Source organism: Raphanus sativus, chromosome 8 (assembly GCF_000801105.2).
Source record: "Raphanus sativus cultivar WK10039 chromosome 8, ASM80110v3, whole genome shotgun sequence".
NCBI classification, from domain to species: domain Eukaryota; kingdom Viridiplantae; phylum Streptophyta; class Magnoliopsida; order Brassicales; family Brassicaceae; genus Raphanus; species Raphanus sativus.
This window is the reverse complement of record NC_079518.1, coordinates 16,630,398-16,649,620: the sequence shown is the minus strand read 5'-3', so window position 1 is coordinate 16,649,620 and position 19,223 is coordinate 16,630,398. Positions and strand designations below refer to the sequence as shown.

Here is a 19,223-nt window from a genome sequence, read left to right as displayed (position 1 = left end):
AACTTAGCTTATGACACTCTATAATTAACCCAAACTCAAAAATCGTTATAAAATCAAAGGTTTCATTGGCAGAATACCTGTTTGTGCCTTCATCAAAACAATATTCTCGCGTGTCACCAACATCCATTTGGCTCTCTCTTCGAACTTCCATTCCAAATGATTCTATAAACAAATTATATAAGAATCGATCATAAGTCTTTTTGGAACATATCTAATATTTAAAAACTGTAAAAATATTATGTTAAATCGATTTATTTATTAAGATTCTCAGCAAATATATTCTGTTACCATAAGTTAAACTATAAAGAATTAACTAACAACTATCTTTGTGCTAAAAAGGAATATTGAAGATCTTGAAAATATATTAGAAATCCTCATTTCAAAGAACAATCAAAACATAGTAAGGGTTTTGTTTTCCCCAAGCTGCAAATTATGAAGAGAAAAAGAGAGGTGTCGAAAGATAAAACAAAGCTGCAACAAAAATCGATTTCAAGCATGAAGAACATAAGCCAAACGAATGTCCACTCATCTATTGCTATCTCTTCTGTTTTTAAAAGGATTTTTGATGGTCTGGATCCTAAACCAATTTCTGAGTACGATAATGTAATTGAAGCACTTACTACCAACACACCAAGAACCCCCAATTAGAAAACGCAGATGTGTCAAAGGTAAAGATTTTGATAAAAACATGTTTTTCATCTTTAAAATTATATATTTTCGGTATTAAATTTGTTTCTGAATCTTGGTTGCAGGGGTTAATTTCCTGTCAAACAATGATGAAAATACTCCTCTGCAAAGAAGCTGTTTGACATCTTTATCAGGTTAGAGTTACAATATGTAAATAAAAAGAGGATTGGGTGTATTCTTATCTTATAAAACCGCAAAGTACTATTATATCTAATGTTTTTTTCATTGTGTAGCGAGAGATAAAACCTCAGCAGAGAAACACCCAATGAGCAAACCAAATAACGGTCTACAGAGAAATAAGAAAAGACCAGCTCTGAGTGACATTACTAATATAGATCAAACACTTTTCACCCAAGAAGGTCTGTGTACAAGCACACCAAAAACTCCAAGTAACAAACGTAGATGTGTTCTTGGTAAGTCTATTTTGGCATTTAAACTTGCATTTTACATATGAACAAATATAAAACACAGGATGGTTGCAGGTGTGTCAGTTGAGTCAAACCAACCTAAAAAAACTACAGAGCAGAGAAGTTGTTTTACTACTATATCATGTAAGAATATAGATATGTATTACTATTTTAGCTTTTCAAACAAAAAAATGTTGTTGGTTATATTTGTTCTGATTTTTTTTTTGGTAGCTAAAGATGTGAGGTCAACAGAAGCTTCTACCAGACTGAATCCAAACAAGAGAAAGCAAGGACATAACAAAAATTCAGTTGAAGATGTGATTACCAGTATAGATTTTAATCTCGAAAATGAGATTGAAAAAACATCTGGTAAGCTTCACGATGATGACATTGAAGGTGATGAAGAAGAAATGAATGATTATGATCTTGATTACGAAGGTGATTAGTGAATATATATTTGAGATAATTCTTTTTCTTACAGATTAAATTTTCTATGTCTGATCTGACCTATTTGAAATGGTACAGGAATAATTGAAGAAATTGATGCTGACCTAGAGTTTGATGTTAGCTCAATAGAAAGTACAGACTCTGAAAATGATGATGCCGACTTAGATGTGTCCAACGTGAATATAACAAATCAGTGTAGGAATGAGACGAAAAGAAAAACAAAACCTCTTAAAAAGGGATTTATGTCTAAATCCAGAGGTATATGAGATATTCAAAATTTATGTTTTTCATTATGTTTGTATTTGTTATCTTGATAAAACTACATTTATCTTTTTTTTTAGTTGGAACAGACTATATAGATGAGGGTGATCCATCGTGTACATGTTCCCATTGTGGTGCTATTATGTGGTATGGAGAACAGATTAATAGGCGCAGAAATACACATACTCCTTCTTTTACTCTATGTTGTGGGCAAGGTCAGGTTGTGCTGCCCCTTCTAAAAGAACCACCAGAAGCACTGAAAAAATTGATGATGGGTGATGACAAGCTAAGCAAAAAATTTCAGAAAAATCTGAGACCTTATAATATGGTTTTCTCATTTACTTCACTTGGAGGCAAAGTTGAAAGATCTGTGAAGAAAGGGGTTGGTCCAGATATGTTTCAGTTGCACGGAGAAAATTACCATCTTCTGGGGAGTTTGAGACCGGAAGATGGTAATAATGCTAAATTTAGACAAATGTACATAGCTGACACTGAAAATGAAGTGAAAAACAGAAGCAACTGTTTGAGGTAACCAAATTTGCTTTGAACCGTATTTTTACATATTCGATTTAAATTTTTTTAGTGTTCTAATTTTGCTGTGCTTTCTTTATTTTACAGCAAGAGTAGCTTGAGTGGACAAGTAAAAAAAAGTGATACTTTGAAGGAAGAAATCATCGAGGTTTTGATGAAAATGTTGAATGAAGTGAATCCCTATGTTAAGCAGTTTAGGTCTGCCAGAGAACGATTTGATACAAATCCTGATGATGCGTTTCACATGAGGATTATTAGTGATAGGCTCAGAGACGGAAGAACCTATAACACACCTACGGCATCTGAAGTGGCTGCACTAATTCCTGGAGATTTTAATATGGATATGGATAAAAGAGATATAGTGCTCCAGCGACACTCAGGAAAGCTTTTTAGAATTAATGAAATTCATGCTTCCTATCTAGCACTTCAATATCCTCTATTGTTCACATATGGAGAAGATGGTTTCAGGCTTGGGATTAAGAAATGTGTTACTGAAGCTACCAAAAAACAGAAGAAAGCTACAATTAGTATGAGGCAATTCTTTGCATACCGTCTTCACAAACGCAAGAATGAGTCGGGACATCTACTTCATGCTAGACGTCTATTTCAGCAGTTCTTGGTAGATGCGTACACCACTATAAATCGTCTACGCTATCTTAAGTTGAATCAGAAGTCTTTGCGATCTGACAGTTTTGACTCTATTAAAGAGTCAGAAAATGCTGGTAAGACTAATATGAATGAACAAGGGACCGAATTTGTTTTGCCAGCTTCATTCACTGGTGGTCCTCGATACATGAAGAAGAATTATTTGGATGCTATGACCATTTGTAAGCATTTTGGATTTCCTAATCTTTTCATCACCTTTACATGCAATCCTAAATGGCCAGAGCTCACCAGATTCCTTAAGTCTAGAAAGTTGTTGCCAGAAGACAGACCCGAAGTTCTTTGTAGGATATTCAAAATGAAACTTGAATCGTTGATGGATGATTTAACAAAAAAACACATTCTTGGGAAGACAGTCTCATGTAAGTTTCAACTCCTATATCTAATATATCACTTATTTAATTTTTAATATTTACTAATAAATTTTTTTACAGCAATGTACACAATAGAGTTTCAGAAACATGGTCTACCTCATGCACACATACTTCTGTTCATGCATCCCAACTACAAGCTTCCAACCACAGATGATATAGACAAGATTATCTCTGCGGAAATCCCTAATAAATCAACAGAGCCTGATCTCTATAATGTTGTTAAAGATATGATGATGCATGGACCATGTGGAGCTGCGAATATGAATTCTCCATGCATTGAGAATGGATTATGCTCTAAGGGTTATCCTAAACCATATGCTGAAAGGACTACCATTAATAGAGATGGGTTTCCGGTATATAGAAGGCTTGAGCAAGAGGAAAACTATGTCGAGAAGAGTGGAATGAAATGTGATAATCAATGGGTTATTCCTTACAATAAGGAACTCTCTCTTCGTTACCGAGCTCACATTAATGTTGAATGGTGCAACCAAGCCGGCTCAATTAAATACTTATTTAAGTATATTAATAAAGGTCAAGATCGTGTTACGGTTGCTGTGGAACCTCCTGACCATGTTGTTATGAACCAGATGGGAAGTGTGGACGGTAGTGTGGAGAAAAAAAAGGATGAATTCAAAGATTTCTTTGATTGCAGGTAATAAAAAAATGTTTTTTGTTTCATTTCATTTCGTTGAACCTTATTCAATATATATATGGCGTTTTTAAGATATTTTTTGTTTGTTTTAGATATGTTTCTGCCTGTGAAGGTGGCTGGAGAACTTTCAGTTTTCCAATTCATTATCGATCTACTGCAGTAGAGAAGCTTAGTTTTCATCTGCCTGGAAAACAACATGTTATATTTAGAGGTAAAGATAAGATGGAGGCAGTGCTTAGTCGTAAGGTCATTGAGAATACAATGTTCTTAGCATGGTTTGAGTTGAATAAGATCAATTCACTTGCTAAAACCCTCACATATGCCCAGATACCAAACTTCTTTACTTACGATAAGAGTAAGAAGAAATTTCACAGAAGGAAAAGGGGATTTGCTCTTGGCAGGATTAACTATGCTCCACGTAAACAGGAAGATCCATATTATCTCCGGGTATTGGTGAACATTGTAAGAGGTCCTACATGTTATGAGGATATAAAAACTTTTGAAGATGTTCTTTATGAAAGTTACAAAAAAACATGTGCTGCACGTGGCTTATTAGATGATGATCACGAGTACATTGATGATCTGTTGAGGAGAAGTTATGATAGCTCTGCAAGTGATTTACGGCAGTGTTTTGCTATGATGCTTAATAATGACAGTTTATCATCACCGGAGAATGTTTGGGAACACACATGGGAGTGTCTATCTGAAGATATTGAGTTTAACCGAAGAATATATTTCAATCGACCAGGTAAATCTTTACTGTTAGTAACTATTTAAAAATTTATATTCATATATATATATATATGTGGACATATTTCTATCGTGAGTTGTTTGTGTTGTTAAAATCAGTTTCTGTTTTTATTTTTCTAGGACTTGTGTTGAGTGATGAGGAGAAGAAAAACTATGCTTTACAAGAGATTGAAAAGCTTTTGAAGCACAATAGGGATTCACTTGAGAGATTTACTAATATGCCAAAGGTTCCACAATCAAGTACTAGCGATTCAAATGTTCTTATACTAGATGAGCGTAGTTATTCACGCGAAGCATTGTTGGAAACCCTTGAAAGAGATGTCCCAAAGATGACAGATCAACAAAGGAGAATATTTGATGAGATTCTTGATGCTGTCACTAAAGGAATAGGAGGAACGTTTTTTGTCTATGGATTTGGTGGGACTGGTAAAACTTTCCTTTGGAATTTACTATCAGCAGCAATTAGATCCAAAGGAGATATTGTTCTTAATGTTGCATCGAGTGGAGTCGCTTCTTTGTTGTTACCCAGTGGTAGGACTGCTCATTCAAGATTTGGGATACCTCTTAATCCCGATGAGTTTTCAACGTGTGTTATAGCTCATGGAACAGATCAAGCTAATCTAATAAAAGAAGCATCGCTGATTATACGGGATGAAGCACCTATGATGAACAAGCATTGTTTCGAAGCTTTGGATAGAAGTCTGACTGATATTGTTGGGAAACACAGAAACAAGCCTTTTGGTGGAAAAGTTGTTGTTTTTGGAGGGGATTTTAGGCAGATTCTACCAGTAATAAATGGAGGTGGTCGGGCAGACATTGTTATGGCAACATTGAATTCTTCTTATCTATGGGAGCACTGTAAAATTCTTAAACTCGCAAAGAATATGCGGTTGTTATCTGGTTGTTTGACAACAACTGAGGCAAAGGATCTTAAGGACTTCTCAAATTGGATATTAAAATTGGGGGAAGGCAAACTCGGAGAGCCTAATGATGGCGAAGCTGAGATTGAAATCCCTTCTGAGTTTTTGATTACCAACTCTGAAGATCCTATAGAAGCTATCAGTAAAGCCGTTTATGGTGATTATGTATCCTTACAAGAAAACAAAGAGCCCAAATTCTTCCAGGAAAGAGCTATTATATGTCCTACCAATGAAGATGTGAATATGGTCAACGATTTCATGTTGGATAAGCTTGATGGTAATTTTACATTTTTGCAAGCGATTTAAATCTGTAGCAGACTTATATTACTATGGGTGTACTAATTAAGTGTTCAATTAGTTTGCAGGTGAAGAGAAAATATATACCAGTGCAGATAGTATTGACCCTATTGATAAAATTTCATTGAATGATGAAGCTCTAGGTCCTGATTTTCTCAACAAAATCAAGGTTTCTGGTTTGCCAAACCATAGTCTTAGGCTGAAGGTTGGATGTCCTGTTATGGTTCTAAGAAACATAAATCATGCAGCTGGCTTGATGAATGGAACAAGACTACAGATCACTGCACTTATGGATTTTATGGTTAAAGCTAAGATCATTACTGGAGAGAAGGTCGGGAAAACAGTATATATTCCTAGATTGTTGATAACTCCATCAGACACCAGATTGCCTTTTAAAATGCGCAGAAGACAATTGCCTCTGGCTGTGGCTTTCGCAATCACGATTAATAAAAGTCAAGGGCAATCACTATCTCAAGTTGGTCTATTTCTACCTAGACCTGTATTTTTACATGGACAACTATGCGTGGCTGTTTCAAAGGTCACATCAAAGAAAGGACTGCAAATTCTGATTGTCGACAAAGATGGTAAAGCTAAAAAAACAACTACTAATGTTGTTTTCAAAAACGTTTTTAATAACCTGCAAGAGGATGAGTGATAAGGTATTGTCGATTTATGATATCTTCTTTTTCTATTGTTGAACATATTAAAAACTATTATTAACCCACGGTGCTTTTTTGCAGGCTTGCAGGTTCAAATGATGCATCGAGAATCGTGGGGGTTGAAGTTCTAATTATTTCTTATTTTAAAGGTAACTATTTGTTCTTAACGAGACTGTATTACTTTTGCCACCCACAAATTGATTTTTGTATTAATATTGTTTATGTTGTTTTCATTGTTCAGAGAAGCATGGTTGTTTTTTTGAAGCATCAAGTTCCTTATGTTTTGTGAAGATTGTTTTAAAAAAACTGTTATGTGAAGCTTTGTGTTTAGAACATCAAGATGGAGAATATTAAGGAACATTGGTTTTGGTATTTTTTATGAGTTTTTAATGAATTTTCCCTAATTTTCTGCAGTGCACTTTTTAGTACTTTACTATATCAGCTATTTTAATTCACTAAACTTGGCTTTTTAAGAGTTTTCATGTCAACAACTAAACCTAAAACTATCATATGATGTACATATATTCGATACTAATGGTTACCTAACCACAACTTAGCATGTAACACTCTATAATTTATAAGCCACTACTATAGTTATAAAATAAAGTGTATTCGAAAATACCTCTTTATGTCGTTTGTAAAATAGTATTGTCGATGTGACCATGATCTCTTCTTTCTTGGAAGAATTTTAGATACGATCCCTTCTCTCTCTCTTCTGCCCTTCTTCTTCATCTAGAGTTTCTTCTGGGCGTTTTCCTGCTTTTGCTCTATTTTTCTCTCCTAAAACCACAAATCAAATGTCAAAATCAGTAGAGAGTTTGATCAACAAAGAGAACAAGAGAGGGTCTTCTACTCCTTTTAACTTATCTTTCAATCTCTCCTGTTGAATTAGCTCTCTAACATGTCTATAAGAACCCGTTATGCAGAAGTCCTGTTGCACAAAGGAGTAGAACCGTCAATTTCCACATTACAATGCTTTGACACAAGATTTTAAGTTCTATAGATGACAAAAACCTTGAGATCACTTCCAATGTATCCTTCTGTCATCTGCCAAATCTAACAAAAATCAAGATCATCTGTCTTCTCCTTCGACAACAAAGTTCTCAAGATCATCTCTCTGCTCTGTTATTCCAAAAACACAAAACAAGAATCAGTAACAATAGTATACTCATCAAGAATGATATATATATATATATAGATTTAGCATTTTTCTCTTAATACCTCCTAAGTTGTTTTCTACTTGCGTTCCATTGAATTGAACCTTCTCACATCTCCAAATCTCAGAAGGTTTCCTTTGGGAATAAGATGAAGAAGATCAAAATCAGATTTGAAGTTATAAAAGCACTTTTGCATACTGTACAAAGAACACTTAATGTTAAGAGGACTATCCACCTCATTATGAACCATCAAAGATATCATCGCTCTACACACTGACTGTAGAGTCCACGCAGAACTCTATGCGTTCTTCAATATGTGAAGACATATCTCTCCTGTCTACCCAATAACAGATATTACAACAACAAAAAAAACTCTTTTTGAGATTTCAATTTTTTAAAAATTCCTTACCTTCAAATGCACATTAGGATGGAATATTTTAGTCGAGAACCGAACTTGAGGCGGCTGCAGAGGATACGGTTCGGGAACAGCAAACGCAAGCTGAAACACTCCACCTTCATAAGAGTCTCCGATATGAAGAAAGTTCTTTCTTAACAGCTTCTGGTCGTTTCTGCACACACATCTATATTTATTAACTAAAACTTCTATCGCTCAATACACTAGAAAAATACAGTTTAGAGTAATCTCAAGAACTTTGCTAAATAAGTAAATATAGATATTAAACATCAGTCCTACTTACTTCTTTTTAACTTAGTGGGTCTATGATCATGGAGATAACTTTCATCATGCTCCACTGGCTTCCCCAATAGAAGAAACTTTGTAACCGCAACCACAGGATACTCTTTTGATAGAACTTCCCATCTATCAACTCCAACACTGCTTTCGAACATGTCGTCTGAATCTACAGAAGCTGTTATACCAATTCATCAATATACAAACAAAGAAACTAGAACAGAATTAACTAAAATCCGAAATTTATATTTTGCTGACAGATACATTGGGAGTTCTACCAATGACTCATTCTTTTTCAAGCCATGGAAAGAGCTGAATTTGCAAACACAGAATTTAAATTTAACAACAGACATCATCACCAACCAATATATACAGCTAATTATCTAATTAATTGAATAATTATGAAATAACACTTACCATGTAGAACTAGAGTAGGTTTTGTTTTAGGACATGATCACCAGCAAAAGCAGGAAAACCCTCTTCGATGTTATCAGTTCGTATTCCCCTCCGGAACCTTTGTTTTAGGACATGAGTAGGTTTCGTAGCTTGAATAGGTTTCGTAGCTTGACCCTTGATCTCCTTCGAAACCGTTTGTAGATCGACAACAATAGCTAAGAAAAAAAAACAAAAAAAAGTAAAGAACATCAACGAGTCAAGCTTGAATGGAAAAAATAAAAACCTAAAGATTCTCAATAATAGAATGATGGGGGCGAGTGTGTATGTACCGTTTTTCACTTGCGATCTCTACACATCTTCTTAGTTTGATTGAGAATCAGAAGAACAAGTCGCATGGATCTTAGCTTTGGTTTGATCGAAACCTCTTCTGTTTCTTTTTGTCGGTGAAGAAAAAAACCGTTCGTTGTTCCCGGAATAAAAAGTAACAGATACCTAATGGGTTTTTGTGAAACACACATTGTTTTGGGCCCGTATCACATTCGATTTTTATTAGCCCAAATCATTCTTTCTAATTCGTTTTAATTTAGCTTTTGCTTCAATTTTTTTTTCTGTAGCTGGATTAATATTTTATTGAATAAAATTAATTAAGTAAATATATTACATACTGTTATAAATACACATCTTCTTTCTTTCTGTAAAAACATCATTTTCATCTCCAAGATATAGAATTTGTTTATATAAAATCCTTACAAATTTTGGCATTTTATTGTTAACTAAACTTTATTTTTTTTACATTTCTATATGAAAATAGATTACAATGATATATATCTTTACTGTAACTTTTTCTAAATATAATTTTACATTTACACAAATAAAATGGCAGAAAATATATTGTTATTTTTTTCATGTCATATCAAAGCTCGATAAAAAAATCGAATCTGAACAATCGAACCGATAAGAATCTGAAAGAGTAATACAAAACCCGAACCAAAATTGATTAAATATCCAAATTTTTCAAAAATTTTATATTTAGACAACCGAAACCATCTGATCCAAAAAAAATTGTGACCCATCTAAAATATTTATTATTCACATGCAAAACAAATAACATTATAAACGAAAATCAAAACCCGCGCGGGCGCGCGGGTCCAGCTCTAGTTTTGGTATTAAACCAAACGACAATGCAAAGCTGATTTCTGAGAGAAAATAGATTTTGTAAGCATAACTTTCGTTGTAACTTTTATATTGTGTTAAATCCATTTTAACTAATTTTATTCAGAAAAAGTGTACTCCATAAACTATTAAATTTACCATAAATCAGCAAAATAGTATCATGGCATCTCACTGAAAAGTCTTTCCATAAGTTGATTATAATAAATATAAATAAACTTAAAAATTCAAAAATTTTATTGTTTGAGAGATCTGTCTTTTTAGAGACATTTCATATATGGTACCTCATACTCGTAGCCTAGACTCCCCTCTATTAAGGATCTAGATTCATCAACCAAGAAGAATCATAGTTCACAAATACAGAGCTCAAGATGAAGAAGATGAAATGAGTTTGTTATATGCAATCATCGTAAACATGTTTGTTACAGGTCTAACTTATATAGTAACTCCTATTTACAATAACCGGAGTTAACCATAATAAACCAAGTTAATCATGATCAAGCAAAAGGAAATTTTAACCATGACTTAACCATCTATCTAATATACCCCTCTCAAGTCTTTAGCTTTGTATCATCGGTAGAAGATGGAAGATAAAGACTTGAAAGTGACAAGCGATGAATCAGAGAGTAGAACGGTCCAGGATGCAAGGCCTTCGTCAGAACATCAGCAAGCTGGTTCGTTGTAGAAACGTGCATAGTACGAAGACGACATGCCTTGATCTGATCCCGAACTGTATGACAGTCAATGTCGATGTGCTTCGTCCGTTCATGAAAAACGGGATTCATGGCAATATGAATCACCACCGTTTGCTTCTTGGATTTCCAGGAGATCAACAAGGTACCCAAGAAGACACAAAAGCCACTCACAGAACGCCTTGTATCTTTGCAAGTAGCCCAGTCAGCATCAGCTCCGTCGAAGCAGAAAACATCAAACCCTGTCCAGGATTGTTCTTCACGTAACACAAGACTTTGTGAGCTGCTTGCAGGTGAGTATCAGTTGGACAAGAGAGAAACTGACTAAGCTGATGTACTGCAAACGTTATATCCGGACGAGTGATCGTTAGGTATAACAAGCGTCCAATGAGTTCTCGATACTAAGTAGGATTCAAAAGAGGAGAACCCAAAGTCTTGGTGAGATGGAGATTAGGATCCATAGGAATACTGCTTGGCTTACAACCGAGAAGACCAGCATATTCAAGTAGATTAAGCGCATATTTCCTTTGACAAACAAAGATCCCATCTGCAGAACGAGAAATCTCGAGACCAAGAAAGAAACGAGCTTCACCAAGATCCTTGATCTTGAACTCAGAGTGAAGAAGAGTGTGTAACTGATCCAAAGCCGCATCATTGCTACTTACAGTGAGCAAATCATCCACATAAACCAGCACCACAATGAAGGAAGTAGATGTAGAACGAACAAACATGGTATTGTCAGCAGGGGACTGAACAAAGTTAGCGCCGAGAAGTACGGAAGAGAAGCGCTTATACCACTATCGTGAAGCTTGCTTTAGACCGTACAGAGACTTGCGCAATCTGCAGACAAGATTCGGAGGAAGAACCACACCCGGAGGAGGCGTGTAACCTTGAGGCAAGCTCATGTAAATCTCCTCATCAAGATCGCCATGAAAAAAAGCGTTTGATACATCCATCTGAGTTAAGCGCCATCCCTTTGCTGCAGCAAGACCCAATAAGAGCTTAACACTGGTAAGCTTGGCTACAGGAGAGAAGGTGTCCATGTAATCAAGACCCTCTTGTTGTGTAAATCCCTGAGCAACAAGCCGTGACTTATAATGCTCAACCGTTCCATCAGGATTATACTTGATGGAAAAGACCCACTTGCAACCCACAACGTTCTTGCCAGGAGGCAAGGATTCAACATCCCAAGTACCATTAAGCTCGAGAGCATCAAACTCTACTTTCACAGAAGCTTTCCATTTATCAGATTTCATGGCTTGAGAGAAATTTTTGGGTTCAGTTTCAAGGGTATAAGAGAAGATAAAATGCTGAATAAGAGGATTGAACTTGTCATAAGAGACAACAGAAGAGAGAGGATAAGGTGTTTTGGAGCAAGATAAAGCCAAAATGGAATCAGGGGAAATAACAGAACAGAGAGGATTTGAAGGAAAAGGAGGAACTGAAGAAGTAGAAGGAAGTAAAGAGCAGTGATACTCGGACAAATAGCTAGGAGTCTTAGTCACCCGTTTAGATCTAGCAACAGAAACAGAGCCTACACCAGTCTTAGTAGCTAAGGATTCAGATACAGAAGGTGCATTAGCAGAAACATCAGACGCATGCACATGATCAGTATGAGCAGAGACAGGTTCAGTATTCAATGTAGGAATAGAACTATCAGTGTGCTGATGATGAGAACTATCAGAACCATTAGCAGAGTGCACACAAGAATCATGAACAGAGGCAGGAACTGGCATAGTCTCCACAAAATGTAAGGGAACAGGAAGAGGAAGAATAGTATTTGGAAACATGTCAACCGCAGAAGACAAAAATTCACTAGTTTTAAAAGGAAACTGATTTTCATGAAACTGAACATTACGAGAAATAGAAATCGAATGAGATTCTAAATCCAAAACCTTATATCCTTTAAAACCAATAGGGTAGCCAAGAAAAACACATGGCTTAGCGCGAGGTGAAAACTTGTGTCTATCTTTTGACAAAGTTGAAACAAAACACAGAGAACCAAAAGCTTTAAGCATTGTGTAATTAGGAGCTCGACCAAGTAACAGCTCAAATGGAGATTTAAAACCGAGAAGAGGAGAAGGAAGACGATTGATTAAGAAAACCGAAGTAAGAACACAATCACTCCAATACTGCAAAGGAACATTTGACTGAAACAAGAGTGCTCTAGCAACATTAAGCAAGTGTTGGTGTTTCCTCTCAACTACTGAGTTTTGTTGAGGTGTGTAAGGACATGAAAAATAATGCACAATACCATGTTCTTTAGTGAGTAATGGAAAAGCTAACTCAGGTGCATTATCAGAACGAATCGCTTTAATCTTTGCATTGTATTGAGTAGAGACAAGTTGAAGAAATGAAGGAAAGATTGTCAAAACATCACTTTTATTTCTCATGTAAACCCATGTCATTCTTGTACAATCATCCACCAATGTAAAGAAATATCTATAACCTTCAACAGACTCAGTTTTAAAAGGACCCCAAACATCCAAATGTACAAGATCAAAAGAATGAAGAGACAAATTGTTATTTGAAACATATGCAAGACGACGTTGTTTAGCTAATGGACAAATCTGACAAGGAGAACTAGCAGGAGCAGACGACTTCAAAGAAGGTATGACATGATGCAAGTTGTGTAAGACAGCAGACGAGGGATGACCTAAACGCAAATGCCATAAGCGATCATCAGAGAGAACAGAGCCACAGAAAGGAACCACATGAGATGATGTTGAGAAGGTTGGCTGAGTAAGAATATAAAGATTGTGATGAAGTTCACCCCTCCCAATCATCAATCCCCGAGAAAGGTCCTGAAGAAAACAACCAGAAGGATAGAAATGAGCAGAGCAAGATAAAGAGCGTACTAAACAACTCACACTAATCAGGTTAAAACAGAAAGTAGGAACATGTAAAACATCAGTAAGAACTAAGGAATCTAATAAACGAATAGTACCAGTATGAGTAATAGGAACACTAACACCATTTGGAAGTGAAACATTAATACTAGAGACTGGTGAGAGCTCAGTAAACATTGCTAAATCAGAACAAACGTGACTAGAGGCTCCACTGTCTATTATCCAAGCATCACGAGAAAGAGTATTTTGTAATGTAGAGAAACAATGATCTTGGAAGGTAAGAATATTATGGGTGTATTTAAGAGAAATACTTAGGTTCACCCCTAGAATGAACCTTTAGGTTCACCTAACCAATAGGATTTCGTTATTTCATATTCAGTATTTTTTAAAAAAGGAAACAAAGTATTATCAAATTTTATTATGTTTTTAAAATAAAAAATAAATAGAAAATAATAGTAGTCGTAAAAAAGTTTTTTTTTTAAATACCATCAGCAAAACACTAAACCCTAAACTTTAACCCTAAATCATAAACCTTAAATCCATGGTAAACCCTTGGATAAATCCTAAATCGTTTGATTTTTTTTTTAAAAAAATATTTTTAACACAATCAGTAAAACACTAAACCCTAAACCCTAAATACTAAACTCTAAACCCTTGGGTAAATCATAAACCGTTGGATAAATCCTAAACCGTAGGATTTAGAATTTATCCAAGCATTTTGGATTTACCAAGGGTTTAGGGTTTACCCAGGGGTTTAGGGTTTAGAATTTAGGGTTTAGGATTTAGTGTTTGGCTGACGGTATTAATAATATATTTTTCTAAAACGTATTTTTTGCAATTAATATTAATTTTTATTTTTTAATTTGATAATATTTTATTTCCTTTTTTAAAAGATACTGAATATGAAATAATGAAATCCTATTGGTTGGGTGAACCCAAAGGTTCACTCTAGGGGTGAACCCAAGAATTTCTCTGTATTTAAGGCTAGTAGAGAGAAAAGGGTAAGTACCAGAAGAAGAAGTAGAGGCCATAATACCATGTTCTGTAATAGAAGCTCGTGAAGAAAGAATCGGATGCTCTGGAACCCGGACTTGAGAGTTGAACTGAGAGATAAGATGTTGTATCTGTTGCGGAGTAAAGTCTTGAAGTGTTATAGTAGTGCCACCAGTCGTGAGTTGAGGCATAGGAGCCGAAGGTAATGCCATATCCGAATGCACAGTAGCAATAGCATTAGTCAAAGCAGGAGTCTGTTGAGTCACAGGTGCAACTGACTGAGAAGGTACAGCTCTAGTATTGTTCCTGGAGTAGGTACTAAAGTTTGTCCTGTATCCCGGGGGAAAGCCATGAAGTTTGAAGCACTTTTGGACTGTGTGACCAGACTTGCCGCAATGAGTACAGATTGGTTTCTGTGCTTGACGACTGGTGTTATACGCAGCAACATAGGAAGGATCAGCAGCAGGAGAAGGCAACAAACCAGCAATCGTAGCAGCAGGAGTACTCTGTAGCTGAAAAGCTACATTATCAATACGAGTACTAGGACGAATAGCCTTCTGACGTTCATCTTGAGTCACAATGTTAAAGGCTTCCTCAATGGTAGGCATAGGTTTTAACATCAAGATGTAACGACGAGATTGCTCATATGATTCGTTTAACCCCATAAGGAACTTCGTTACTCGACTGCGTTGTTGCAGTTTCTCCCACAAAGCTGCTGCATCACATTCACATCTACCACAAGTACAAACAGGTAGCTCCACATAGTTCTTATGCTCCTCCCAAAGCGTAACAAGCTCGGTATAGTATGCAGAGACGTCCATGTTGCCTTGCTCAATAGAACTCAACCGCTGCTCAAGATCATACACACGAGGCGCATCGTCTTGTTTAAAACGAGAGATCAGATTCTTCCAGATCCCTTCAGCAGTATAAACGAACAAGAGACTCTGACCAATCTTCTTTGATACAGAGTTCAAAAGCCAAGTCGTGATCATATCGTTGCACCTAGACCAAGCACCATAATCTTTATGAGTCATAGGTGGTTTAGGAATCGTACCATCGATGAATCCCAGCTTGTTTCTGACGTTCAACGCAATATGAATCGATCGCCTCCAGGAGTGAAACTCAGAAGCAGTGTTGAGTCGATCGGAGACCAGAACAAGACCAGGATGATCGGAATGATGGAGATAGTACGGATTCTCATATTGATCAGCTTGAAATCGCGTCGAATCAACAGTTGCCGGCGATCTCCGATCCCATCAGAAAAGGAAGTTCGAAGAAGCTAGGATGACGTAATCGAGCTCAAAATAGAGCTAAGGTAACGCAATCGAGCTCAATCAGAGAAGACGAACCAAGAAGAAGTAACAGAAGAAGATCTGAAGAAGAAAATCGCCAAGAACGATGAGAAAATCGAACGCAGAACGAAGAAGATGATTGAGCGAGACACTCATGATGATAGAATGAAGCGGAAGAACGTTTTTGTGTAATCTGATACCATATTAAGGATCTAGATTCATCAACCAAGAAGAATCATAGTTCACAAATACAGAGCTCAAGATGAAGAAGATGAAATGAGTTTGTTATATTCAATCATCGTAAACATAAGTTTGTTACAGGTCTAACTTATATAGTAACTCCTATTTACAATAACCGGAGTTAACCATAATAAACCAAGTTAATCATGATCAAGCAAAAGGAAACTTTAACCATGACTTAACCATCTATCTAATACCCTCTTTCGTTTTTTCTCTCTAGAATTCTCTGAAACAAAATTTCCACCAATTTCAAATCACTTTCGGTGGCCGGTGGCGTTATACTGCCGGTCATCAACCTTTCTTTTGTTTTATGTTTCCTTGTGTAAGATAGTTTCAGTAAAATAGTTTCGATCGACTTTCTAGTTCGCTTGGCGATCTTCACTTCGTGTTGGCGATTATCCTTCGTTAGACGATTTTTATTGTGTGTTATTTGCTTTTTATTTTAAATCGGTTTTCTCTATCCTATGCAAATCAATATTCTGTTTGATTTTGTAAGATTCTAATCAGCTAGTTAGTTATGCTTGATTTTTTTCCTATAAAAGGTACAATCTTCGCATACAGAGTTTTATGGCGGAGTATCCTTAGCGGGTTTGAGATTAAGTTATTTGATTAAGCAAAGAGAGAGGATGCAGGTTCAGATTAGCTGGAGTTTCTTCATCGGAAATGTTCTGGCAAGACCCCGCCTTAATCTCTCCAAATCTTTTCACTGGAACTCACTTCAATCAAGTGGATGAAGAATCGAGCAAGATTGACGGCGAACAGGGATAAGAGGAGCGGTCAAGTAGATTCAACTACTCAAGGAAAGCTGCTGAAGGTTTCCTGTCCCGGCAAGTTTCCGGCGAAGCCAACGGAGCTGCTCTTTGACTCCAGAAATGTCGAGACTCATCTATCTGTACATGTGCTGTTCATTTTCTGTAGTTGTATTATTATTGAACACGTGTTTTCCTTAATCTTATCTTTTGTTTGTTTGGATTTCAATATGGGCTGAATGTATATTAGGATAGTTGTTTCTACTTGTTTTTCATGGCCTAAAAGACTTAATAAAATATGTTTGACAAAAAAAAAGAGACATTTCATATTTGCCGAATTTTAAAGAACAAAACTTAGGTTCACCCCCTAAGGTGAACCTCTACATTCACCCACCAATAGGAATTAGTTAATTGAGATTTGATATCTCTTAAAAAAGGAAACCAAGTAATAATGATTTAATGAAATAAAATTATGTTTTTAGATAAATAAAAAATAGTATTAATCATCAAAAAAATATATTCTTTTTAATATTGATAAATCCGTTAGAAAATACTAAACCCTAAACCCTAAATTATAAACCCTAAACCCTAAGTTCTAAATACTAAACCCTAAACCCTTAGGGAAAGCCTGAACCCTTGGACAAATCCTATACCCTAAACCCTTAAATTTAAACCAAACCTTAAATCATAAACTAAATCTTAATCCCTAAACCCTAAATCATAACTTCTAATACTAAACCTTAAATCCTAAATTCCAAAATGGTTTATGGTTTAGGATTAAGAGTATATGATTTAATATTTGTCAAAGAGTTTAGGGTTTAGGGTTTAGGGTTTCGTGTTTAGAATTTAGGGTTTAATATTATGGTTTATGATTAAGGGTTTAGGGTTTAAGATTAACGATTTAGGGTATAGGATTTGCCCAAGGGTTCAGGCTTTCCCTAAGGGTTTAGGGTTTAGTATTTAGAATTTAGAGTTTAGTATTTAGAATTTAGAGTTTAGGGTTTAGTATTTTTGACGGATTTATCAATACTAAAAAAAATATTTTTATATTGCTACTATTTTTTATTTATCTAAAAACATAATTTTATTTCATTAAATTCTTATTATTTGGTTTCCTTTTTTAAGAGATATCAAATCTCAATTAACTAATTCCTATTGGTGGGTGAATGTAGAGATTCACCTTAGGGGGTGAAGGTAAGTTTTTTTCAATTTTAAATACCTACTAAATTTTAACAATAGATTCTGCTGTGAGAAACTCATTGAATTCTAGATTAATGTTGATGTTTTTACTGGCTGAATCAATGTCAAATACGATTGCTGAATCAGCTATCGTAGGGATGTTTAATCTGGATATCGGTTCGGTTTTTTCAATTTTTTGGTATTTCGGTTAGTAAAATAAAACTACCATTCTAAATCCATATTTATTTCGGTTCGGTTCTGTTTATATACTGTCGGTTTTCGGTTTATTCGGTTTTATACCAAAAAAACATAATTCTTTATTTTGTGATCATATTATATGAATTTTAGAATCATGTTGTCAACACGGTCATTTATTAAAAAATATTATATGTTTAAATAAAAGAACAAAAAAAATAAAAAACACTTATACCATCTAATAAAATAATCAAATCTAGAATTAAAATCAAAGCTCAAAATTTTGAATAAAAGTAAAAAGCTAAAAACAAACAGAAGCACGAAGCACTAAAGAAATTTTTTCTGTTCTTCCATATTTAGCGTTCATCAAATTCATGTTTCTTCGATTGAACACGAATCTCTGTTCATTTATAGATTTAAAAAGTTGTGAAGAATTTCTACTTATTGTTGTCCATCAAATTTATAATCTTTATTTCAATTGAGTCAATCCTAAAATAAAGCAAAAATATCAAAAAAAAAACTAAAAAAATAAGAAGCATCGGTTGCGATGGATTTTATTTAATTATACTTCAAATGTTTTACAAATCATGACTTCTTTATTAGTATAAAAATATGGTTATAGTTATTAGCAAACAAATTAATTTATGATTTTCATACGTCGTTATAAAATATATACATATTTACATGTTTCTATTTTTGATCGGTTTTACTCGGTTTATTCGGTTTTATCGGTTTTATACCAAACCATATCCAAATCCTACGGTTTTTAGAAAATTACATCCATTCGGTTTGTATGGTATATACCAAATCCAAACCACATTGTCTATTTCGGTTCGGTTCGGTACGGTTCGGTTTTGCCATATTGAACAGTCCTAAGCTATTGTATACTTAGAGTAACATGTCACCATACAAAAAAAAATATCCAAAAATATTTGCAAAATATATTTAAAAATATGTAAAATTCAAAATATA

The 19,223-nt window shown here is 35.0% G+C and overlaps 2 protein-coding genes and 1 long non-coding RNA gene across 3 annotated transcripts; 2 read left to right on the top strand and 1 right to left on the bottom strand.

Moving 5' to 3' along the window:
• Nucleotides 1–1,159: 1,159 nt before the first annotated feature.
• Nucleotides 1,160–6,644, top strand: LOC130499009 (uncharacterized). Its single transcript, XM_056992891.1, has 10 exons — nt 1,160–1,169; nt 1,326–1,532; nt 1,620–1,799; nt 1,883–2,330; nt 2,421–3,231; nt 3,424–3,616; nt 3,713–4,022; nt 4,232–4,770; nt 4,893–5,969; nt 6,058–6,644. The coding sequence occupies exons 1-10, from the start codon at nt 1,160–1,162 to the stop codon at nt 6,642–6,644; spliced, it is 4,362 nt and encodes a 1,453-aa protein (XP_056848871.1).
• Nucleotides 6,645–13,158: 6,514 nt separating this feature from the next.
• On the bottom strand, nt 13,159–16,166 carry LOC108821073 (uncharacterized). Its single transcript, XM_018594118.2, has 2 exons — nt 14,613–16,166; nt 13,159–13,558 (listed from the first exon to the last, which is right to left on the bottom strand). The coding sequence occupies exons 1-2, from the start codon at nt 15,628–15,630 to the stop codon at nt 13,524–13,526; spliced, it is 1,053 nt and encodes a 350-aa protein (XP_018449620.2). The 5' UTR covers nt 15,631–16,166; the 3' UTR covers nt 13,159–13,523.
• Nucleotides 16,167–16,263: 97 nt separating this feature from the next.
• Nucleotides 16,264–17,100, top strand: LOC108820711 (uncharacterized). Its single transcript, XR_001944342.2, has 2 exons — nt 16,264–16,549; nt 16,671–17,100. It is a non-coding gene; the product is annotated as an uncharacterized LOC108820711 (long non-coding RNA).
• The last annotated feature ends 2,123 nt before the right edge of the window (nt 17,101–19,223 follow it).